General features: G+C 44.8%; 1 protein-coding gene across 3 annotated transcripts; it reads right to left on the reverse strand.

The window, feature by feature from the left end:
* Window positions 1–415: 415 nt before the first annotated feature.
* LOC110506521 (cysteine-rich secretory protein LCCL domain-containing 2) lies at window positions 416–23417 on the reverse strand. 3 transcript variants are annotated; one of them, XM_036963811.1, is made up of 14 exons: window positions 23258–23417; window positions 22782–22809; window positions 17332–17728; window positions 14433–14551; window positions 9265–9397; window positions 6953–7068; window positions 6207–6469; window positions 5958–6085; window positions 5739–5869; window positions 5568–5611; window positions 5382–5454; window positions 4920–4995; window positions 3237–3367; window positions 416–2189 (listed from the first exon to the last, which is right to left on the reverse strand). In XM_036963811.1, exons 3-14 carry the CDS (start codon window positions 17611–17613, stop codon window positions 2138–2140), a joined length of 1548 nt encoding a protein of 515 aa, XP_036819706.1. In that variant the 5' UTR covers window positions 17614–17728; window positions 22782–22809; window positions 23258–23417; the 3' UTR covers window positions 416–2137. The 3 variants fall into 3 exon arrangements, with proteins under 3 accessions (XP_036819706.1, XP_021441864.2, XP_021441865.2); XM_021586189.2 differs by lacking the exon at window positions 22782–22809; XM_021586190.2 differs by lacking the exons at window positions 22782–22809; window positions 23258–23417 and adding an exon at window positions 22413–22732.
* Window positions 23418–25513: the final 2096 nt, after the last annotated feature.

The following is a 25513-nucleotide window of genomic DNA, read 5'->3' on the forward strand; positions in this document are numbered from 1 at the left end:
GAATTGTTTTAACACCAATCATAGTCAAACTATCGCAAACTGTGTGACATGTATTTTTTAAAGCGCCGTTTAGGATCCAAGCCAGCTCACTGAAAAGAGCAGGAATGCCCATCACTACTCAGCATGTCTGTCATGTCACCTGACTGCTCCAGTCATGTGATCTGGCTCAAGATGTGTTGTTGTATTTGGATTGTTGAGAAATAAGTATTTATGCTAAATTGCTATAGGAACATGTTTCTACTACCTAGGAAAATGTACGTATTATATCCTACTATATCCAGTGTACAAAATAAACTTATATTCGAAATACTATTCACATAACTTATATTACAAATACTATTTCAAATTGTGCCCAAAAAATACTAAACCCATCCAATGCCTATAAACACCATACAAACTAGACAAACAAACAAAATAACACATCACATATATTTAGAAAGATACATTTACAGCATAGAGAACAGTTCAGAAAAGACAAATAAAAGTATTTACACTCCATTTCCAAAGCTGTACAAACCATTAACATTTCCCTTAAGATGTTCCAATGTACTACAAACCTAGCGCAGCGACAAGACTGAGGTAGCCTAAAAAAAAAGTTGAAAGATGAAAACTAAAACAAAGAGAGAATGGCTGCACTGTTGTCCAGTCTAGCCTAGGGATAGATAGAGGATACCTAATGTCATTCTTTAGGAGACCCAAAACCTCCAGCATCAATTTACATAGATTTACTCTGCTCTCACGACAAAGTCTCAGCATTTAAGAGGATATTCCCCAACTGAAGCCTGCCTCTGCCTCTGTGTGCCTTCCTTCTGGATAAGTAACTATTTATTACATTCCTGGGTATGAGTGGTTTAAACAGATCCATGTTCTGCATCCTCTGTGTATTTTACAAATCATTACCTAGTGAATGAATCCTAACTGAAGCTAAGCCTGCTGATAGGAACACTTGGCACACCTTTCTTACACAGGACTGTATAAGACCCTCTTTCTACAAAACCTACAACATTCAACTGTCTTAAGTGGGGACAAATTCAACCTATTGTACAGTATTTCTATTATTCAATCAAAACACATGGCATCAAGAGAGAAAAGGGGGGAAGAAAGCAGTGAGCTATTATAAATACAGAATCATTTTTCAAACAAGAACATCGTTCATCTGTGAATGTCCTCAGATGAAGCCAGATATGCCACCATTTTGAAAGCCCTGCCCACACAAGCTCCCATTGCCTTCCTGAGGCTCACAGTGGACAGAATATTGCTACAATGTTTTTGTACCTTTACCAGACCGTCTGAACATTATTGACACTGGAACAAGTACAAGCTGTATTCAGGAAAGGTTTCTTTTCCTTGGAGGTATGCCTTCCCCTCCTCCTCATTCCCCTTCCCTTCCTACGCAACCCCTAAGTCTGTCTGTCTCTGTCTGCCTGTCTGTCCACTGTGAGCTCGTCCAGCATGCCAAACACAGATCCTCTCCTAACTCAAGCACCATGGCCTTTCCGCCAAAGGTAAAGACAACGATGAAAGCATTAATGTGTTAGGAAAGCAGAGACAAGCTACAAAATACACTATGAACACATATAAAACTGTTAATATACAGTCATTTAAGAAGAAAAAAATGAATTAATGAAATCTGTACAGAATGATTAAATACAGTGATCAATATACATTCCTGTGTATGGAGACCAATGATTCACTTTTGTATTAAGAACATAAAATATAAACAAATATGACATATTTGATTTGAAACCTAACTACATGTCAAGACGCAGAGATCCAGCACCAGCTGTTCTATTGGTCTTTGATGTTACACATCATTTTGCATTTAACGCTTGTGTATCTTACAAAAATCATCTGGAGTTTAAAGGTGAGAAAGGTAGGAGAAGACAGAAGGGTTCTTTGTGATGTTAGCCACCGACTTTGAGCAGTCAGATACTGTTTATTAGCTAAGAGGGAGAAGTGTCGGTTGGTCCAATGGAAAATTCTGCTTCCTCCCAGAGTGGGGGACAGAGACAGATGGGAGGAGTTGCCATGGCATCAAACCTATGGGCACTTCCTGCCCCCAGATTGCAGAAAGAGCAGATTGGGGACCCTGTTAGTCCCTGAACCAATGAGTGTGAGGTCCTGAGATGGAGGAGACTCACTCCCTCACAGCAAAAACCCGGAACGAGCCACCCTCTGGATTGCTCTTACTGCAAAAGAGAAGTGAGAGAGATGGTTACATTGAGCATTCATTCATGAACTCAAAACAGTTAACTAGTGTCCTTTCAACTCATTATTAAGATAAAGTGACATAAATCTAAGAAAAACTAAAATAATATAAACCATATTGTTGTTAAGTCAGTCAGTTGTTTTGTGGACCAAATGTATTTTTGGCTCCAATTCAAGGCAGCTTGTTACTCATGACATCCTACAGTAAGAGTAGCGTAATCACAGTGGTCGTACCTGGAAACATGACTCAAACACTGGCTCATTGTTAACCATGCTGTTATAGTGACTGACTGATCTTTCCAACAACCACTATTGTTCTGGGCCTGATGGCTTTGTTATTGACTCAGTAGTGGAGAGGCCTTGAAGGCCTGCCAATCTCAGTAATGCCAGGATGATGCCCGTCCCATTGGCATCAGATTGGCTGCAATTACCTGCAGAGGGAAGCACTGAGTCAGCCGCCGACAGCTTTTCCATCCCCGGGTAAATGGATAGGCTGTGATTATTTCCTCCTTATTAAAGAACCGTCCACCCAACCAGCTACATGTACGCCCCACTTCCTAACTGCTGGGTCATCACTTGGACAGAAGTCAACCTCTGGATCAGTCTCTATCACACCAGAGGCTGACTGTTGATGGCCATGGTTGTAATACCATACTGTTCCCTGTCACTGACAGCCCATGTCCTCACTCACACTAAGGTCAAGGTGAGGCTCCCAGGTAGGGGACCCTTGATTTCAGCATTAGACTTCACTGTACTCTAGCTCAGCTGATTTTGGCCATGCAGCACTTTGCACACTCCATTGAATATCCGGGTAAAGTAAGCAAAGAGTTCATGTGTGGGCCGTCCGCACACCAAACCACACCATTACTCTTGCACCCCTGTGTGCCAAACATGGACTTGGCGCCAATGGCTTCCGTGCTTGAGCCCTAGACCTCTGCCTGACAGGGGAGGGGTGTGTGAGGGAAGGGTAGGGAGAGGGCAGGGAAGGGTATTTTACAGGGGAAGAGGAGGGTAGAGCAGGCACCCACCTCTCTGACTGGATGCCGTTCTTCAGGACGCCAACGTAACTCTTCTTCTTATCCAGGGCCAGGACGTCCACGTAGCCCCCGCCGGCTTGTGTCACCCCGGCATGGATGGCTGCTCGGCAGATACTGGAGCGCTGAGGGAGGGGGGAATCAGAAGAGAGGGTTCATTATACCTCTCATGATATCAGATAAAGCAATCATGGCTTATTATTCCATTTCACTATATCAGTAATGCTTCTTGTATTAGGTACAGTACAGGCACATACAGTGCACAGAGCCACATCAAATACAGTCAATGTATTCGTTTCCAGAGCATTCAATATGTACAAATCCTATACATGTACATATGCATGACAATAGCAAGGCTGAAGCCAGGCACATCATTATCAGGATGTAAACTGCTGCCCCACTCTGGATTACAGATGACAGACAGCAGCAGAGAGCTGTACACTCCACACATGGTTCTGAGGCAGGGCATGGTGCCTCCTGTCACCCAGTCCGAAGCACTGAGTCTGGCTCCAGCGTGTCAGACCCTGGTTCATCATACTCCATCACACTAGTCTAGCCTAACACAGACCACATTCTAGGGACTTCTGTCATGTCAATATAGGCCTGTTCCTCTTCTCCTGCTGTGTTTTGCTGTGTGTTGGCACTGTGAGTGTTTAAGTGTTTGAATCAGGCTCTGCCCTTACAAAATACAGTCATTAGGCCCTGTTTGAGATCTCTGGGAAACTGCTGTGTCTAGTTGGACTACATCTAAGTGAAATAATGTTGGGGAAAAACAAGAGTCAACAAGTTCATTCGAGGCAACAACACTTAAAACATCAACTTCATGTAACTGGGTCAATGTAGGTCCAAAATGGTTCCTTTCGCTCCTTTCATCCACTGCAGTCTCACATTAGCTTACACATGCAACTTGCAACTTAGGTCAGAGGTGAATTTAGAATGACATATGGCGTGTCTCCAATGGCAAATTATTCTCTATATAGTGCACTCCTTGTCACTAGAGTTGTATGTGTCTCGGGCCAAAGGTAGCGCTCTGTATGGAGTATAGTGTATCACTTGAGATTTACCCTCGGGTCATTAGGAAGTGAAAGAGGTGATCTGACAGGAACTGAGGTGATGTGACAATAATGGAGGTGACAGTGTGTCCCACTGCTCCTCCCTCTCTGAGACTGGTCCTAAAGCCCTCTCCTGACAGTCCCATGCCTCAGACCTCAGGCCTCAAGCATGCAATCTCTGGGCCAGTTATGAGTCAGTTAATCCGCCAGTCAGGGCTGAGCAGCTGTGTGTGGTCGAACTCAGCACTGGGAGAGACATTACTGGCGACCATTACCAGGCCTGCATCACCAGTGCTCCCATTCCAACTATGTTCACACCGCTATTCAGAAGTTGCTCGTGGTCGCCTCATGCCACAGTCTCTTAAGTGCTCAACGGGGCTAGACCGCACTCATCTGCTGTCCAACATAAATCCGCTCAGTGTTCCAGTCAGATACAGTTCTCTGGGGAGCAGACACACTGAGGTGTATCTGTCTGGCAGGCCCAGTGAGGACAAACTTTTTATCCTCTGTCAGTATGACCTCTCAGCCTTTCAGTATGGTCAGGATGATAGGACAGGCATGGTGAGGATAGGACATGCATGGTGATGCCATTCTGGTATACCCAGTGACTAGGTCCAGCACTTACATCTGTGTAGAAGCTGTTCCCAACCACCGGAGCCCAGTAGGATGGCTCGTTCTTGCAGTTGGCAGGACAGAATACTCTGAGGGAGACACACATTGAGATTGCATTATTATTGACAAATACAATTGAATGGGTGACCCACGGTTTATGTTGCAACAATGAGAAATGCAGGATTTATGCAAGAATTTGCCATTTAGCTAAATGTAATGTATGTCATGTTATGAATAACCCCGACACATTTTCCATTGAACTTCTGTAGAACAGAGGAAAGACTGACGCTTCCTTCTAGCAGAGTCTGCATGTTTAGGAGATTCCAGTGGTTTTGTAATGGAGGTTTAAAGCATTTGTCCCAGAGCAGGAATCTGACTCTAATTAGATTTTGCTTACAAAGCAAAGCCCTTAATTCACAAGTCATCACTTCTTGTTTTGCGTGTGAAACATGGTGGGGGGAGAGGAGCTGGGCACCTTGGGCAGTTGGAGTAGGGCTTCTTGAAGGGGCAGATCTCCGCCACTGTTGCATAGCAGTCCACTGATTGTCCTGTGGTACAGAGAGGAGACATACGCCATCAACAGCTGCAAAAGTCATCAGGTGAAGAAACTAAAAAACAAGGGTGTGCATGCTCCACTTATTCTGGAAAAAGTTTGACTTACTTTCCACTTTGGACACCACAAATGCATTGCCGGCTTTGTATTTACTGTGAAGAGATCAAAGCCAGGCATTAGAAGACCATTACATTTCAGGAAATCATTCATTTCACAAAACATGAATGAGCATAGCAGGCAGAATGACGACAGAAAATAAAGACTACCAGAAATATCTACCTGAATGACTCAATGCCGTTCTTTGTTGCCTTGACAAAGAATGGCAACTTGTCTTTCCTTGTAGTGTCCACCAGACCACCATTGTTATTGATGATACCATAATGCATAGCAGCACGGCAGATACTTGATTGCTAGAAAAATAGAAAAATAATCCTTAGAAACACATTCAGGCATACTAAATCTATGGTGTAAAATGTTGGACTTCAGTGTGAGACTCACCACATCATAGAAGAGCGTCCCCCACACTTTCCCTTTCTTGTTCTGGCAGTTAGCAGGGCAGTTGAATCTGTTGCAGGTTGCTCCCTTGCACTTGTCACGCATTTTGGTCTCACACTTGATGTTTTGAGCTGTGGACGACAAATTAATTACTGGTCAATAAGGGATTTCAGTGGCATTCCTTACCAAACAATACATTCAAATAGTCAACTCTGAAAGCCCCCAACCACGATTCCCACTAGTCAAACTCACCCAGGAAAGTGCTGGTGGGAGCCTTGGGAGTGGAGGGTTTCTTGGGAGCAGCAGGCTTGGGTTTGGGTCTGGGGACAGGCTTGGCGGTGGTGCGGGGTGACATGGGAATCTGAGCTTTCTCCACCTCGTTCATATCCTCAGTCTCAGAACGCTGAGAGTCTCCCTTGAAGCAGAGGTTGTCCCTGCAGCTTCCTCCGTAGCTAGGAGGGCACTGGGAGCATGGGCGCCCATGTTGGTAAGGGGCCTCTCCGATCCAGTTTCCCCTGGGGAGGAGGAAGGAGCACAGTGGTCAGTTTAAACTGACTGGAAACTAATCAGCACTCAGCCATCACGGCACATGGCCTTGTAATTATTCACGTGTTCTTTGCACATTATCACACACTCTTAAATCCCTGAGTCCAGCTGGATAATGAAAACCATCCTGCTCTCCCTCTGGAAATGAAACGAGGTCTGTCTGGAACATTCTGCTTAGGACCTGTTTCTCTTTCCCCTTCCTTTATTATTTTTGTATTTGAACTTCTGCTGGAATTTCAGCATGGCCTCAATGTGTCATGAAATACTTCTTAGACAGACACTTTAACTGTAACATTAGACAGACAAATTCATACCCTGACATGTGCCCTCAAAAGCGTTTGGTATTGGGTAAACACCCCATGTGGTGGTAAGAAGTATGTAAAACAGAACACTGGAGACGTGATGTGTGAATGAGTGGGGAAATGAGAGTAACGTTAGTGAGTTGGTCTTACTTGGGGGAGTAGTTACAGACGAGGTAAACAGCGTTCTCCCAGATCTCCCCCCACACGTTCATCCTGGGACACACGTGCACTGCACACCCCACACGACTAGTGGTGGCCCAGACCAGCTGCAGAGAAGACAACACTTCCATTAACATTATTATTATAAAAGGACATTCGCATTGCTGACTCGTTGTTCTTTCTATGACCACACATCCATCTCCACCGATACAGTTCCTCAGCTCCACATAAAAGTGCAGACAACTGTACTAGCTGAAACTATTTGATTTGGAGCCCTGCAGCTCTGCAGCCTTTGAAAGGGCCTGTCATGGGTGGCTATGGAGATCTGAGAAACGCCTCACAGACAAATCGGTAGGAAGCACCATGTCACTGTAGACCTCTCTCTTTCTTTTTTCTCACTCCTCTCGCCCCTCATAGATCCCTCATTACTGCCACAGGAAGTGGCTCCCATGCTGGGGTTTAGAGGCAGATTGATTATTATTATTCGACCATGCTGGTCATTTATGAACATTTGAACATCTTGACCATGTTTTGTTATAATCTCCACCCGGCACAGCCAGAAGAGGACTGGCCACCCCACATAGCCTGGTTCCTCTCTAGGTTTCTTCCTAGGTTTTGGCCTTTCTAGGGAGTTTTTCCTAGCCACCGTGCTTCTTCACCTGCATTGCTTGCTGTTTGGGGTTTTAGGCTGGGTTTCTGTACAGCACTTTGAGATATCAGCTGATGTACGAAGGGCTATATAAAATAAATTTGATTGATTGATTGATTGATTGATGGGGCCCCTGAGATAGACGTCGAGTGTGACCACAGTTTGTTTCCTGCGACGTTCTGTGATCATTCTCATGATCCAGTTTAATAATGTAAATAAATGATACTGGCAGTAGCTCGGACCGAACAAAGACAACTCTGGTCAGACCCACTTCCTCTGTCAATATGGAGAGGTAGTTCAATCAAATCAAAGTTTATTGGTCACGTGCACGCATACGTTACAGTGAAATGCTTGCTTGCTAACTCTCCTCAACAATGCAGTACAATAAAAGTATCAATCAAGAATCAAATGCCAAATACAAAAGTGAAAAATAGTAATACAGTTTGTTTTTTACTACTTAAATGTAAGCTACAGGCAGCACCTATGGATTTGACACCAGGGCAGTCCTACTACTGACAGCTTGTTACGTGACTCCAATACCACTCTTCCCCCCCTGTACCCCTAATTCTTCCCTCTATTTCTCTCTCTCTGACTCTCACTCCCCCCCCCCCCCCCCCCCCCCCCCCCATCTTTCAGGAATGTGTTTCCCTTTCCTGGGCCAGTGAGAGGCCACAGGCAGTATAGACTTAGAGACAATGACTCAGCATAGACACCGCACTGCTACACCACTACAGCATACACAGAGATGTGATGATGAGGGCTGGAGCCTGTGGTAAAGCTCTGTGTCATCCCAGAGAGAGACTGTGAGGATACTGACCCGGAGGGGCTAGCATAACCTAGCTTTGCAGTGTTATGGTAGGGATTGGACCCCAACTATGCTACGCTATGCTAGTATTCCTAGAAAATGAAAGGCAGAAACAAGGAACGGGTGTTCAGACATGGCATTGTTCCCCGCAATCCTGCATTCCATCTTCAAAGGAATACAGGTCAAACACAGAGATGATTGGTGTGTCTGGGAAGTGTTTCCAGATGCTAGCGACCTGGTTTCCCGTGTGAAGTATGCAGATGCAGGAGGATGAGTCGGGCTGTTTTCACAAACCCATCCCAGCTACAAAGTAAAGTCTATGAGGAGAGGAGGCCAATTCTCCCTCTTCATCCCCCTCTTGTCCCTCTCTTCCACTCTCTGTTTATCTCTCTTTCTTCCCCTTTGTTTCACCCTTTCTGCTGTGATGGTTTAATGCTCTTGAGGCGGCAAATAACTTCCCCTGTCACTACACTACCGTGCCCCCATGTGGTCCTATGGTAACCACACTGTTTAAGGCACTCCCCCTGTTTTCAGTTAATGGACACCCATTGAAGAGGCTGCAGGTAACACATTGTTTTTACACAGGACCTGAATACCTGCAGCAGCATCCCCTTTAAAAGTCACGTGCTGTCCATTATATACTGATGGTAGAGAGGAAACATATGACCTTGAACACTGCACAGGCTCATACACAGATCATCTATATTAGTTCAAAGGAAACCTGTAAAAATACAATTTCATATGGAATTAGATCCAAATGTGGTTTGCTGTTCATTGTAGAACTGTTGAGGGAAGTACTCGCTCCAAACTCAGAACCCCCACCCCCTTCCTCCCCCAGCCAAGACTCACCTGGGTGTAGTGGGTGCACATGGGCCCTGAGCAGCGGTCGGGACACCAGGGATTGCACTCATGTTGGTAGGGGTAGGTGTAGTCCTTCACCTCATCATACCAGGCCTGGACGTGGTAGGCAGGGGAGCGGTATCTGCAGACACGGAGGGAGCAGCATCAGCCTCAGCAGCACAGAGAGCTCATACAGGAGGACCTCCAGCTGCCATTTGAGGAATATCTGAGGGGGCTGCCAGGTGCTTTGGCTGGGCTTGAGACGCACTGCAACAGCCTCCCCTCAGGCTCCCCTCTGGCCTCCACTGATTAGTCCGGTTCTGACCTAGCAGACACACAGACACACTCACAGTCTGTTTCCCTCCAACACTGGGGAACTCGAGCCATGCTGAGAAAAAATTACAAAAACTAAACATGGCTCCACAGCCTGTCGAATCAATTATGGCCCTTTATTGTAAACATCTCTTTTTACGGTACTGAAAAGTGCTGAGACTACAAACTGGCAGCGGAGAGGGAGATAAACAGCCCTGGCCGGTGTTGGCATCAGAAGAGAGAGAAAGGGAGAGGGGGAGGGGGGGGGGGGAGAGAAAGGGAGAGAGGGGGTCTGTGAGAGAGGGGGGGAGAGAGGGAGGGTGAGAGGGAGAGAGGGGGTCTGTGAGAGAGAGAGGGAGAGGGGGGAGAGAGGGAGAGAGGGGGTCTGTGAGAGAGAGAAGGAGAGAGGGGGTCTGTGAGAGAGGGGGGGAGCGAGGGAGAGAGGGAGAGAGGGGATCTGTGAGAGATGGGGTCTGTGAGAGAGGGGGTCTGTGAGAGCGCGAGCGAGCAGATTCCTGGAATGGCACCTGCTGAGGGAGCCCTCCACTGTCATACACAAAGAGCCCTCCACTGTCATACACAAAGAGCCCCACTGTCATACACAAAGAGCCCTCCACTGTCATGCACAAAGAGCCCTCCACTGTCATACACAAAGAGCCCTCCACTGTCATACACAAAGAGCCCCACTGTCATACACAAAGAGCCCCACTGTCATACACAAAGAGCCCTCCACTGTCATACACAAAGAGCCCTCCACTGTCATACACAAGGAGCCCCACTGTCATACACAAAGAGCCCTACACTGTCATACACAAAGAGCCCTCCACTGTCATACACAAAGAGCCCTCCACTGTCATACACAAAGAGCCCTCCACTGTCATACACAAAGAGCCCTCCACTGTCATACACAAAGAGCCCTCCACTGTCATACACAAAGAGCCCTCCACTGTCATACACAAAGAGCCCTCCACTGTCATACACAAAGAGCCCTCCACTGTCATACACAAACAGCCCTCCACTGTCATACACAAAGAGCCCTCCACTGTCATACACAAAGAGCCCTCCACTGTCATACACAAAGAGCCCTCCACTGTCATACACAAAGAGCCCTCCACTGTCATACACAAAGAGCCCTCCACTGTCATACACAAACAGCCCTCCACTGTCATACACAAAGAGCCCTACACTGTCATACACAAAGAGCCCTCCACTGTCATACACAAGGAGCCCTCCACTGTCATACACAAAGAGCCCTCCACTGTCAGGCTGCAATGCTCTGAACACCCTAACAAACACACAGCACAAATACCTACACTGAGTATACCCAGCATTATGAGCACCTTCCTAATATTGAATTGCACTCCCCCCTTTTGCCCTCAGAACAGCCTCAATTTGTCAGGGCATGGATTCTACAAAGTGTCAAAAGCTTTTCACAAGGATGTTGGTCCATGTTTTAAATGTTTTAATTTGAGTCCTTTAGCAGACGCTCTTCTCCAGAGCAACATACAGTTAATGCATCCATCTTAAGATAGTTAGGTGGGACAACCACATATCACAGGGACAGAAAGTATATTTTCTTCAATAACTTAGTTATCAGTAGAGTCAGAGCTAGAAGGGGGGTTGGTGTGTGTGAGGAGGAGGATTATTTATGATACTGTTTGAAGAGCCTAAAATATTATTTTGTGTCAGCCCAATTGAGACCTCTGGTGTGTTGGTGCAATTCAGAATACGAATCCAAATGGAAAGACGTGGAGACTACTTTGACAGAGATACACATAGTCAGTTTGGGGAAATAAGGACAAGGTAATAGAAATATACAATAAACAAAATCAGTGGATTAATTTCTCTCTGAAGACGTGGTTTAGGGCAGTTAAGCAAAATAATTTAGACAGGGGTCAAACTGCTGAGTTGGCCCACATACGACCCCAGCTTCATCCCTGCAACTCGGTACAGCAGATTTAAACAATGGACGCAGAAAGGGATCACATCATTCAGTACAATTACAAGGAATGGGGACCTAGAGAACTTTCAGGACATAAGTAAAAAACATGGCTTGGATCAACAAGATTTTTACAGATACCTACAAGTTCGACACTATATCTTAAGGGAAATAAAAGTGATTGACCCTCGAGCAACTATTTCCAATCTTTACTTGGGTATTCAATCCTCAAAGAAACAATCAACAAACTATATTAAACAGAAACGGGAGGAGGAACTTAACATTGAAATAACTGATGAAACATGGTTGAACATTTTAGAGACTCAAAGCTCCACCAACTCAAGGTCATGGAGAGAATTCTGTTGGAAGAATGTAATACGTTTCTTCATAACACCTAAACTGAAATCAAAAGAGACTGGCTCCCTACACCCTTGTTGGAGAGAATGCGGGCTATCAAGGGTGGATCACTCTCATATCTTTTGGTTCTGCCCCGCAATCAAAACTTACTGGGGAGAAATAAGATCTAACATTGGAAAATTATGGGATTTGACATAGAACAAACATTGATTTCTTTGTACTTGGGTGAAATACCTGACAACTTACACAATAGAGAAAAGTACGTTTCGTGGTATCCAATTGTTTTTTTAGTAGCTACTATCTTGTCTCATCGCTACAACTCCCGTACGGGCTCGGGAGAGACGAAGGTTGAAAGTCATGCGTCCTCCGATACACAACCCAACCAAGCCACACTGCTTCTTAACACTTCTTAAGAGGCAGTTAACCCACAGTTCCTAGGCCGTCATTGAAAATAAGAATTTGTTCTTAACTGACTTGCCTAGTTAAATAAAGGTAAAAAAAATAAATAAAATAAAAACATTTAAACACAGCGCGCATCCAAACCGGAAGCCAGCCGCACCAATGTGTCGGAGGAAACACCGTGCACCTGGCAACCTTGGTTAGCGCGCACTGCGCCCGGCCCGCCACAGGAGTCGCTGCTGCGCAATGAGACAAGGATATCCCTACCGACCGAGCACTCCCAAACCCGGACGACGCTAGGCCAAATGTGCGTCGCCCCACGGACCTCCCGGTCGCGGCCGGTTACGACAGAGCCTGGGCGCGAACCCAGAGTCTCTGGTGGCACAGCTGACGCTGCAGTACAGCGCCCTTAACCACTGCGCCACCCGGGAGGCCCATTGTATGATTTTTAAGTAATTAATTTGCATTTTATTGCATGACATAAGTATTTGATCACCTACCAACCAGTAAGAATTTCGGCTCTCACACACTTTAAGAAGCCCTCGTGTGCTCCACTCATTACCTGTATTAACTGCACCTGTTTGAACTCGTTACCTGTATAAAAGACACCGGTCCACACACTCAATCAAACAGACTCCAACCTCTCCACAATGGCCAAGACCAGAGAGCTGTGTAAGGACATCAGGGATAAAATTGTAGACCTGCACAAGGCTGGGATGGGCTACAGGACAATAGGCAAGCAGCTTGGTGAGAAGGCAACAACTGTTGGCGCAATTATTAGAAAATGGAAGAAGTTTAAGATGACGGTCAATCACCCTCGGTCTGGGGCTCCATGCAAGATCTCACCTCGTGGGTCATCAATGATCATGAGGAAGGTGAGGGATCAGCCCAGAACTACACGGCAGGACCTGGTCAATGACCTGAAGAGAGCTGGGACCACAGTCTCAAAGAAAACCATTAGTAACACACTACGCCGTCATGGATTAAAATCCTGCAGCGCACGCAAGGTCCCCCTGCTCAAGCCAGTGCATATCCAGGCCTGTCTGAAGTTTGCCAATGACCATCTGGATGATCCAGAGGAGGAATGGGAGAAGGTCATGTGGTCTGAGGAGACAAAATTGAGCTTTTTGGTTTAAACTCCACTCACCTTGTTTGGAGGAAGAAGAAGGATGAGTACAACCCCAAGAACACCATCCCAACCGTGAAGCACGGAGGTGGAAACATCCTTCTTTGGGGATGCTTTTCTACAAAGGGGACAGGACGACTGCACCGTATTGAGGGGAGAATGGATGGGGCCATGTATCGCGAGATCTTGGCCAACAACCTCCTTCCCTCAGTAAGAGCATTGAAGATGGGTCGTGGCTGGGTCTTTCCAACATGACAACAACCCGAAACACACAGCCAGGGCAACTAAGGAGTGGCTCCGTAAGAAGCATCTCAAGGTCCTGGAGTGGCCTAGCCAGTCTCCAGACCTGAACCCAATAGATAATCTTTGGAGGGAGCTGAAAGTCCGTATTGCCCAGCGACAGCCCCGAAACCTGAAGGATCTGGAGAAGGTCTGTATGTAGGAGTGGGCCAAAATCCCTGCTGCAGTGTGTGCAAACCTGGTCAAGAACTACAGGAAACGGATGATCTCTGTAATTGCTAACAAAGGTTTCTGTACCAAATATGAAGTTCTGCTTTTCTGATGTATCTAATACTTATGTCATGCAATAAAATGCAAATTAATTACTTAAAAATCATACAATGTGATTTTCTGGAGTTTTGTTTTAGATTCCGTCTCTCACAGTTGAAGTGTACCTATGATAAAAAGCGGGAGCTGCACTCCCGTATGCATCCAAAAGTTGGCTGGATGTTCTTTTGGTGGTGGACCATTCTTGATACACACAAGAAACTGTTGGGCATGAAAAAAACATCAGTGATGCAGTTCTTGACACAAACCGGTGTGCCTGGCTCCTACTACCATAGCTGTTCAAAGGCACTTAAATATATTGTCTTGCGCATTCACCCTCTGAATGGCACACATACACAATCTATGTCTTAATTGTCTCAAGGCTTAAAAATCCTTCTTTAACTTGTCTTCTCTCATCTACACTGTGTGTGTGTGTGTGTGTGTGTGTGTGAAGTGTACATGTGTGTATGCATGCGTGTGTGTGTCATATTGTCTTACCTGCCCCAGTGAACAGCGAGGTTCTGACCGATGGACATGAGCAGGTCATTAGGTCCATGTTCCCACTGGCATGCCTCTGCCCAGTGAGTGGCTGACCTCTCCAGCTCATCATCCCAGACCTGGAAACACACAAATAACACTGTTAGAACAAAGTTGTAACACTAAAACTCACACATTTCAGTAACATTAATGACAGCAAAGGGGTCCACACTGTGACACACTCCAACATGTGATCAGTGAACAGTGAGACAGACCCATCAAAACTACCTTCATCCATGACCATCTCCACAGCTAGACTTACCCCAGCTGCTTTAATATCAGGCCACCAGGTAGATCCCCTTCATATAATAACTGCTCCTCCTGTCTCCTCATAGCTACCTACCTAACCACAAGCTACCTTTGTAGGCCTCTGCTAGCCCTCTTTCTTCCAAAGGAGCTGAAATTGATCTGGATACAAGTAAAACATTAGCTTTAGCCCAGGAAATGTGAGTGGAGCAGCACCTGGCCCCACTCCACTACAAATCCCCAGCAATCACAGCTGAATTAGGCATATTTCCTGAGCGGGTTTCTCTCTCTACCCGTGGAAAAGAACGTGGAAAGATGGGATGCAACTCATCTCTGCCACCACTATCACCACTAGGATATGGGGGAGGAGGGGGAGGAGAGGACTGGTACAGTGTGGAACCTCACAGTGTCTCTCCTCAGTACATTTCCAGGCCATTGGTGGTCACCACCACACATACAAATACACACACATACATATGCATGCCCGTGACTATGCCAGCTCGGCTATACCCCCAGTCCTGTCCTCAGAACCAGGCCTGGCAGAGAAGGGCAGAGGGAGGCCTACCCTGTCTTCATTCACCCCTCTCTGCAGTGTCTGGCTCCCAGCAGGTAGTGTAGAGTCAGTGTAATTATCCTCCCAGTAAGCCAGCTCCTCTCCAGGCTGCCAGCAGTTGACTACCATGAGCTCACCTTTCCAGGAGAGAAGATTGTTGTCGTGTTGGGCTCTAGCTTGAAACATACTTATTCATGTTACCATACTAGAACTTATTGATGACTTTACATGTATAATGAATGAATATGTTGGGGTCAATGTAGGGTGGATAGAACCTAGGTGTAGGGGAAGTTACTGAGTGAGACAAGGGGGAGTGCAGAAAGTTTACATTCTGTCAAAACATGGTATTGTTAAATATCATGGAGCCTAAGGAGGGAGGCAAAGGGAAAACAGTCTGGTTTCAGTCACTGTTAAGGTAGGACAGTTGAGGATTAGGGAGGAGCGAGGAATTCGGCCCGAGGTCAGGTCAGATGAAGTGAGAAGGAACAGTCCTATTACACACACATATACTTCCACACCCAGGAAGGTTCTAGCACCAGGCAGGGCCATGGCTACACCAGTGAGAGGAACCAATTAAGTTCCTGACTAGCAATAGAGATGTTGCTAAATTGTAATTACTTCACTTCTATGGCCTATTTATTGCCTTACCTCCTCACGCCATTTGCCAAACACTGTATATATACTTTTTTTCTCTCTATGGTTTTATTGACTGTACGCTTGTTTATCCCATGTGTAACTCTGCGTTTTTGTTTGTGTCACATTGCTTTATCTTGGCCAGGTCGCAGTTGTAAATGAGAACTTGCGCCTAGTAGGAAGGTATAAATATTTATTCTTGTGTAATCCTGTCTTTGTCTTTGCAGCTGTATGACCCAGTGGGTGAATAAACTTGGTTTGAGCTTTTTCTAGACATCCATGAGTTTTTATTCTGTTTGTTCAGAACCTAACAGTAGTAAAACCAAAACCCTCCCGTTGAATGTGGAGCCTATAAACACTCACCTACATTATATCGCTGTCTCATAAACACAATATCTTGGTATTTCCTGAGCAGCAGACTGATGCTGATGTTTACCTCCATCTCTCTGTACTATCTAATAATAAAATATATTTGTCACGGCCAGCAGGGTCTGCCATTATCAACTCTGACGCAATTAGGGATTTTTAATCTTGTCGGCTCAGGGATTCGAATTAGCAACCTCTCGCTTTCTGGCCCAATGCTTGAACTGCTAGGCTACCTGCCACTTACCTGCTATTCATCAGCTTTCTGTGCCTCCAGCTAGTGAAACAACTCCCAACCCGTCACTTTAACCATGTATTCTACATGTAATAGAGGTCGTTGCGCTACAGTAGTGTGTGAATAGTGAGCTTCTTTACAGTGTGTTGACAGTGTATCTGTCAGGGTGATGATAGTTAAAGCTACAGTACATACACTACTGTTCAAAAGTTTGGGGTCACTTAGAAATGTATTTTCTCTCAAATAAAAAGCACATTTTTTGTTGATTAAAATAACATCGAATTGATAGTAATATACAGTGTAGACATTGTTAATGTTGTAAATTATTATTGTAGGTGGAAACAACTGATTTTTAATGGAATATCTACATAGGCGTAAGAGGCCCATTATCAGCAACCATCAAGCCTGTGTCCCAATGGCACGTTGTGTTAGCTAATCCAAGTTTATCAAGGATAATTGATCATTAGAAAACCCTTTTGCAATTATATTAGCACAGCTGAAAACTGATTAAAGAAGCAATAAATCTGGCCTGCTTTAGACTAGTTGAGTATCTGGAGCATCAGCATTTGTGTATTCGATTACACTCTCAAAATGGCCAGAAACATGGTTGCTGATAATGGGCCTCTGTATGTAGATATTCCATTAAAAATCAGCCGTTTCTAGCTACAATAGTCATTTATAACATTAACAATGTCTACATTGTATTTCTGATCAATTTGATGTTATTTTAATGGACAAAAAAATTGCATTTATTTCAAATACAAGGACATTTCTTAAGTGACGACCAAACTTTTGAACGGTAGTGTACATTTCAGGATTGCATGTCTCACCATGTACTCCATGTTGGATGCGGTGGGGTACACTTGTCCCCTCAGTTTGTTGTGCAGTTGTAGAATCTCCCCGCGGTCTGTCCACTGGATGGCCCGTCGGGTCCTACTACCCGCTGTGTTATCGGTGCTGTTCTGGTCATCCTGGTACCGGCTCAGTAGTTGCCGCAGCTCATTGGAGTCGGGCAGGAAGAGGGCAGCTCCTTCCCTGGCAGAGAGGACCAGGAGGTTTAGGGTGAGGGTGAGGGTGAGGGCAGAGAGCCAGCAGGGCATGGCAGCAGTCATCTCCGGTCTCTGGGACGGGTCTCTGGGCGTCTGTGTCTAGGGCTCTGGGCAGGCTGGGCAGACCACAGTGGGCAGCCTTGTGTGAGCTCTGGTCCTGAGCACAGTAGACTCGATGCTGTGGGGAGAAAACACACTGTGATCCGGCCAGCCAACAAAACAGGCTACAGAGTAAAGCACATGGCCAGACACCTTTATTTAACCAGGTAAGCTAGTTGAGAACAAGTTCTCATTTACAACTGCGACCTGGCCAAGATAAAGCAAAGCAGTGCGACACAAACAAACACAGAGTTACATATGGAATAAACAAGCGTACAGTCAATAACACAATAGAAAAAAAGAAAGTCTATATACAGTGTGTGCAAATGCCGTGAGGAGGTAGGAAATAGGCCATAGTAGAGAAGTAATTACAATTTAGCAGATTAACACAAATGAGCAGATGATGTGCAAGTAGATATACTGGTGTGCAAAAGAGCAGAAAGTAAATAAAAACAATATGGGAATGAGGTAGGTAGATTGGGTGGGCTATTTACAGATGGACTATGTACAGCTGCAGCGATCGGTTAGCTGCTCAGATAACTGATGTTTAAAGTTATTGAGGGAAATTTAAGTCTCCAGCTTCAGCGATTTTTGCAATTCGTTCCAGTCACTGGCAGCAGAGAACTGTAAGGAAAGGCGGCCAAAGGAGGTGTTGGCTTTGAGGATGGCCAGTGAGATATACCTGCTGGAGCGCGTGCTACAGGGTGTTGTTATCGTGACCAGTGAGCTGAGATAATGTGGAGCTTTACCTAGCATAGACTTATAGATGACCTGGAGCCAGTGGGTCTGGCGACGAATATGTAGCGAGGGCCAGCCGACTAGAGCATACAGGTCGCAGTGGTGGGTGGTATAAGGGGCTTTGGTAACAAAACGGATGGCACTGTGATAGACTGCATCCAGTTTGCTGAGTATAGTATTGGAAGCTATTTTGTAGATGACATCGCCGAAGTCGAGGATCGGTAGGATAGTCAGTTTTACGAGGGTAAGTTTGGAGGCGTGAGTGAAGAAGGCTTTGTTGCGAAATAGAAAGCCGATTCTAGATTTGATTTTGGATTGGAGATGTTAAATATAAGTCTGGAAGGAGAGTTTACAGTCTAGCCAGACACCTAGGTATTTGTAGTTGTCCACCTGCCAACAGCGTGCTGTGTCTCCGGGGCGCTGGGAGGGTGCAGTGCGAATGTGGGTATTGAGCCTAAGGGAGAGGTGCGAGTGGTATGCACCAGATCTCCAGTGCTCACCCACAGCCCGGTTCAACCTGTGCCTGCACTCTGGAGGTTCCGGGCTAAAGTGGTCATCCAGCCTGGAGGAGTAGTGCCAAGGCTGCGCACCAGAGCTCCAGTGCTCCCCCACAGCCCAGTCCATCCGGGGCCTTGTTTATCAAACGCGCTAACAAAATAAGCTATTTGGACATAAATGATGGACATTATCGAACAAATCAAACATTTATCATGGAACTTGGATTCCTGGGAGTGCATTCTGATGAAGATCATCAAAGGTAAGTGAATATTTATAATACTATTTCTGACTAATGTTGACTACACAATGAGTGTTTGACAGTGATGAGTGGTGGTCCGCGGACCCATAGCGGATTAGATTGTAGGACTGCGAGGTGTTAAGCATATCCCAGTTTAGGTCACCTAACAGAACAAACTCTGAAGATAGATGAGGGGCAATCAATTCATTCCCTGGTGTCCAGGGCACAGCTGGGAGCTGAGAGGGGTCTATAACAGGTGGCAACAGTGAGAGACTTATTTCTGGAGAGATTCTTTTTTTAAATTAGAAGTTCCAACTGTTTGGGCATAGACCTGGAAAGTATGACAGAACTTTGCAGGCTAACTCCTCCCCCTTTGGCAGTTCTATCTTGACGGAAAATGTTGTAGTTGGGTATGGAAATCTTCTGATGTTAACATGCATGAAACCAAGGCTTTTTTGATTACAGAAGTCAACAAATGAGAGTGCCTGGGGACACGCAGGGCCTGGGTTAACCTTCACATCACCTCACCTCAGAGGAATCTGAGGCATGTAGAGTGGGACTAGGGGCTCCGCAGTAAACTAGAACAATGATAACTATCCTAAACAACAGTACACAAGGCATATTGACATTTGAGAAAGACATAAAGCGAGGCATAAAGCAATCACAGGTGTTGATTGGGAGAGCTAGCTAAGACAACAACGGGTAAGACATAACAGCTAATCAGCTAAGACAACAAGAACAGGTTAAATGGCGATGAATGGGAAGAGAGGGTCGGTTAACTACACACAGGGCCTGAGTTCGGGGCTAGGGCCGACAGATAAACAAAAAAATAAAAATAAACAAAATGGAGTACCGTGATAAATGAAAAGTCCAGCAGGCATCAGATATGTAGCCAAATCAGTGGTATTACTCCATATCAAAGGATACACTCTCTCTACAAGGCTTTCAGTAGTCAGACAATATCTCATAAATGTAATCTCCACATTGTACCTGATCATCTTCAGTTTGGCCAAATCCTTTCAAAGCTCTTTTCAGCTCTTTCATAATACAGCAATTAGGTGGGGATATCCTTTCAGATCCATAATAATGACTTAATTGTAATCTTCCATCGATTGTGACCAAGGAAATTCACTTTTACTCAGCCCCTTTGGAACTATGAGAGGCAAAAAAGTATTTATTCAGCCACCAATTGTGCAAGTTCTCCCACTTAAAAAGATGAGAGAGGCCTTCAACTATGACAGACAAAATGAGAAAAAAAATCCAGAAAATCTTGTTGTAGGATTTTTTATGAATTTATTTGCAAATTATGGTGGAAAATAAGTATTTGGTCAATAACAGAAGTTTATCTCAATACTTTGTTATATACCCTTTGTTGGCAATGACAGAGGTCAAACGTTTTCTGTAAGTCTTCACAAGGTTTTCACACACTGTTGCTGGTATTTTGGCCCATTCCTCCATGCAGATCTCCTCTAGAGCAGTGATGTTTTGGGGCTGTTGCTGGGCAACACGGACTTTCAACTCCCTCCAAAGATTTTCTATGGGGTTGAGATCTGGAGACTGGCTAGGCCACTCCAGGACCTTGAAATGCTTCTTACGAAGCCACTCCTTCGTTGCCTGGGCGGTGTGTTTGGGATCATTGTCATGCTGAAAGACCCAGCCACGTTTCATCTTCAATACCCTTGCTGATGGAAGGAGGTTTCCTCTCAAATCTCACGATACATGGCCCCATTCATTCTTTCCTTTACACGGATCAGTCGTCCTGGTCCCTTTGCAGAAAAACAGCCCCAAAGCATGATGTTTCCACGCCCATGCTTCACAGTAGGTATGGTGTTCTTTGGAGGCAACTCAGCATTCTTTGTCCTCCAAACACGACGAGTTGAGTTTTTACCAAAAAGTTATATTTTGGTTTCATCTGACCATATGACATTCTCCCAATTTTCTTATGGACCATCCAAATGCTCTCTAGCAAACTTCAGACGGGCCTGGACATGTACTGGTTTAAGCAGGGGGACACGTCTGGCACTGCAGGATTTGAGTCCCTGGCGGCGTAGTGTGTTACTGATGGTAAGCTTTGTTACTTTGGTCCCAGCTCTCTGCAGGTAATTCACTAGGTCCCCCCGTGTGGTTCTGGGATTTTTGCTCACCGTTCTTGTGATCATTTTGACCCCACGGGGTGAGATCTTGCGTAGAGCCCCAGATCGAGGGATGCCTTGTATGTCTTCCATTTCCTAATAATTGCTCCCACAGTTGATTTCTTCAAACCAAGCTCCTTACCTATTGCAGATTCAGTCTTCCCAGCCTGGTGCAGGTCTACAATTTTGTTTCTGGTGTCCTTTGACAGCTCTTTGGTCTTGGCCATAGTGGAGTTTGGAGTGTGACTGTTTGAGGTTGTGGACAGGTGTCTTTTATACTGATAACAAGTTCAAACAGGTGCCATTAATACAGGTAACGAGTGGAGGACAGAGGAGCCTCTTAAAGAAGAAGTTACGGGTCTGTGAGAGCCAGAAATATTGCTTGTTTGTAGGTGACCAAATACTTATTTTCCACCATATTTTGCAAATAAATTCATTAAAAATCCTACAATGTGATTTTCTGGATTTTTTTTCTCATTTTGTCTGTCATAGTTGAAGTGTACCTATGATGAAAATTACAGGCCTCTCTCATCTTTTTAAGTGGGAGAACTTTTACCAACACAATTGGTAGCTGACTATATACTTTTTGCCCCACTGTATCAGTAAACATAACTGCAGATATTTCATTAAAGACATGAATTGTCCTTAATGGCCCTGGATGCCATAGTGATATATAATCTGGGTGGAAAGAGAGCAATCAGTCAGGTTCAAGAAGTCCATAATCTCTGTGACCTCTCTCTGATACTCGTCTGGCTGACCTGCAAAATCAGGTCAGCCAGATTTAAAAAATCTAAAACAGTAGAGGGAGAGAGGGAGGAGGGAAGAACTACAGCAGAAAGGGTTATTAGTTAATGAGAGAGAATGATGGATAGAGAGATGAAAATAGAGGGAGAGAAAGCCAAATAAAGAGAGGGGGGAGACAGATGTAGAGTTCTTTACTAAAACAGAAGATGTTAGTATGAAAATGAGGAAGTGTGTGGTTCTCATCCTCCTTTGCCACAGCACACAAGGCTCACAGGGCACAAGGCAGGCTCCCAGCCTCAGCCTCAGCCACCAGCCCATTGACCAGGAGAAGACAAACAGCAGGGCTACTAAATCAGCCGGCAGGAGAAGGCATGGCAGAGAGGGAGAGAAGTAAAGAGAGAGAGCAGTCATACCACTGCTCCATGCATCCTTCAATTCCTCTTCTCTCTCTCAGCCTGGAACGGCGGCTTGAGGTCTGACGGCCGGTCTGTGTCAACACACTGTCACAGAGCCAAGCAGCCCCAGCCAGTGATGGGAGCCAGCCGGCTGGCCTGAGGCTGTCCAACCATCCCACCACACCCCTCCTCTGGCTCTCTCTTTGTGCCCCTGCCTACCTTCTCACACCAGTCTTTATTTCTGGGCCTTTCTCATGATTCTCATGAATGTTATACCTGAGTGACAGACAGAGCAGCCAGCCATACACACACACACACACACACACACACACACACACACACACACACACACACACACACACACACACGAGCCTGGCGGGCTCTCACCTGGTGGTTCTGCGGTAGCTCTTCGGTTCTATACTGCCCCCGATGTCAAACCCAGGATTGTCACACATCAACACAACTCCCATTGGACAAGTAGACACATGCTCCTAGGTAAACCTGACTCAAAATAGCTATATTATTGATATAAGCTACATACTGTATGCACAGTTTTCATTAAATTATTCTTTAGGAATTGACACCTGGGATTGACATTATTTCACAGAAGTAGAAATGTGGACAGTGATGATGGCTAGAGCACTGCACTTGCATGTGTTATAACAATGTTCAAGACAATATTGAAATAAGTAGTGTTTCATGACAGGCTAATTAATTTACAACAGCATTAAATACATTCACATATTCTTATCAACTCTGAACATTATAAAATGTTTGAACTCAGTAGCACCCAAAAGCATAGAATTACATGGTGAATACATGTTGCAGAATAAATCTGATTAAATGTAGAAAAACATGCTAACCTCAATCACTGACAATTATCCGGCAATTATGCAAAAGCTTCAGCACCGGTTGAGTATTTCCCGTTTGCTAAATTGGTGCTGAAGTGGAGCTGTACTCGTTGGCTGCGGTCCTAGAGGGCAGAGTAACTTTGTGACTGTTGACTAGCTTTACAGCAGCATCTCAGTGCTTTATATAGAGACCCCGCTGAACGAGCGAGGAGGGAAAAACATTTGAACTCTTCTTTATTTAGTCACTCCCACAGCTCCCTCCTCAAGATGGCTATGTTCTTGGCAAGCATCCTGCGCTCTGACGATTGATGTCGAAAGGAAAACGCAAAGTATGTAATTCACTACGAAACAGTGCAATCGAAAAGCGTAATAGTGTTTTGTATTTTTAGAGTTTAGTAACTTTTCTGTTTCTTTTCCAATTCAAAAGTGTTGCCAGAGTTTCTTCAAGACAGTTCATCGATAATTACCATTAGCCTATCATACATATTATTGCATGATTGTATATCATTATAGTCGGATACATGTAAATATAATTCATAATTCCACCTACGATATTATTATAATTTGCTCTATTTTGAAAGTGATAGTAATTTGTGTATAACTTTATTAGTATTAATAATTATCTCTATAGTTGTATTATAATATATCCTTCATATGATATGATAGCTGGTATGATATATCAGTTTATGGTTTTAGTTTAGTTTATTAATTCGACCATTTAAAAAAACAAGCACACATAAAACTTGAAAAAGCCATACATGTGCATGAGTAAAATCATTGAGGATAACACACAATAAAGTCTGGGACTTATTTCCATTGAATTTCATTGAATTTCCGTTGAACAACTATTCACTTGTTGGCTTTTTACTTTGATGCCACTCAAGGTATGCCATGATAGAATGTCCTCTTTCCATAGCAGAGTGGAGGGGCAGTTCGGTTCTAAAACAGAACAGTTGTAGATCAAACAGGAATGAAGAATAGGGGGTGCTCTTACTACACTCGTCTCTCTTCACTGTCTTCAGATGTGCAAACACTTCATTCACATCTGTACCAAGTACCTAGTTTGTCAGAGCAGTCTCTTTCTTTATCTCCCTCCCTCTGGTACAGCTCAGCATGGTCTCCGTGACGATGACCTAACCCATGGGGAACTCACATTTCTACCCCCAGGTATGGAGACCAAGACTCCCATCAGAGTGGGAATCCAAGATGGAACTTTACACACACATACTGTGATTCACACACTGCAACACTGACACACCAACCTCTACATCACGCTCCACATGTAAAGTATAGCATACATGCCTACATCTTCTGTACTGACCCAGACCTGTAGATGTAAAGGCATGGTACTACTCCATCATGATTTGACTGTTGTCTAAACACACAGCCTCATGGGACCACAGAGGGAGATGAAAAATAGAGATAATGTCTGCTGGCCTTCATTTGACTCAGCAGCAGCACATAAAAGACGCACTAACAAACATGTTACGTAGAAGAAACAAAAGTTTATGACACTTGGCACGGGGGGACATGAGGGGTGTTGACCCGCCAGACACGGATTAGGGTTGGCACGGTAACAAAGTGAAGCCGAGGCTTCGTGTGCTGCTGAGAAGATGGCTCATCATATTGTCGCTGTTATTTACCTAGCAGAAGAAAAGCCAACTAAATAGCAAAACATTTTCTACCATTTTCTACCCACAATTCCTCCATAAATATATTGCTCTGAAACATTTAGGTTATGAATTTTACAAGGAACGAATCTTCTCTAAAGGGATTTGAAAATGACTTTTTGAGAATTCTGCTCCATTTAACAAAAGTATCTCTCCAATTCTCCACCAGAGTGAAGACAAAGTAAAAGTCTCATCAGATCAAACCCAGACCACTGATAAATGACCATTTACAAATGACCTGAATGATTGAAAAATTATTTATTCAAAAAGCTTTGCCCGGAGTCCACGTTTTATTGCATACAGGTATAGTAAACCAGTTAAAGACATCAGAAAGCTGCTCCAGTGGCTTTTATGTGTATCTGGGCTTGTCAGTCTTGCACATACACTGAGTGTACAAAACATTAAGAACACCTTCCTAATATTTAGTGGCACCCCCTTTTGCCCACAGAACAGCCTTAATTAATCAGGACATGGACTCTACACGGTGTAGAAAGGGTTCCACAGGGATGCTGGCCCATGTTGACCCCAATGCTTACCACAGCTGTCCACAGCACCCCAATGCGTACCACAGCTGTCCAATTGGCTGGATGTCCTGTGG

The sequence above is a fragment of the Oncorhynchus mykiss genome, chromosome 26 (assembly GCF_013265735.2).
Source record: "Oncorhynchus mykiss isolate Arlee chromosome 26, USDA_OmykA_1.1, whole genome shotgun sequence".
Taxonomy (NCBI): domain Eukaryota; kingdom Metazoa; phylum Chordata; class Actinopteri; order Salmoniformes; family Salmonidae; genus Oncorhynchus; species Oncorhynchus mykiss.

Excerpts from the sequence above, each read along its gene's own strand:
- LOC110506521 (XM_021586189.2), bottom strand. The coding sequence starts at position 17,613 with ATGACTGCTGCCATGCCCTGCTGGCTCTCTGCCCTCACCCTCACCCTC. Across the intron at positions 5,455-5,567 it reads TGTGGTGTCCAAAGTGGAAA|GACAATCAGTGGACTGCTAT; the intron begins GTAAGTCAAACT and ends TCTGTACCACAG. Across the intron at positions 4,996-5,381 it reads CCCTACTCCAACTGCCCAAG|AGTATTCTGTCCTGCCAACT; the intron begins GTGCCCAGCTCC and ends TGTCTCCCTCAG.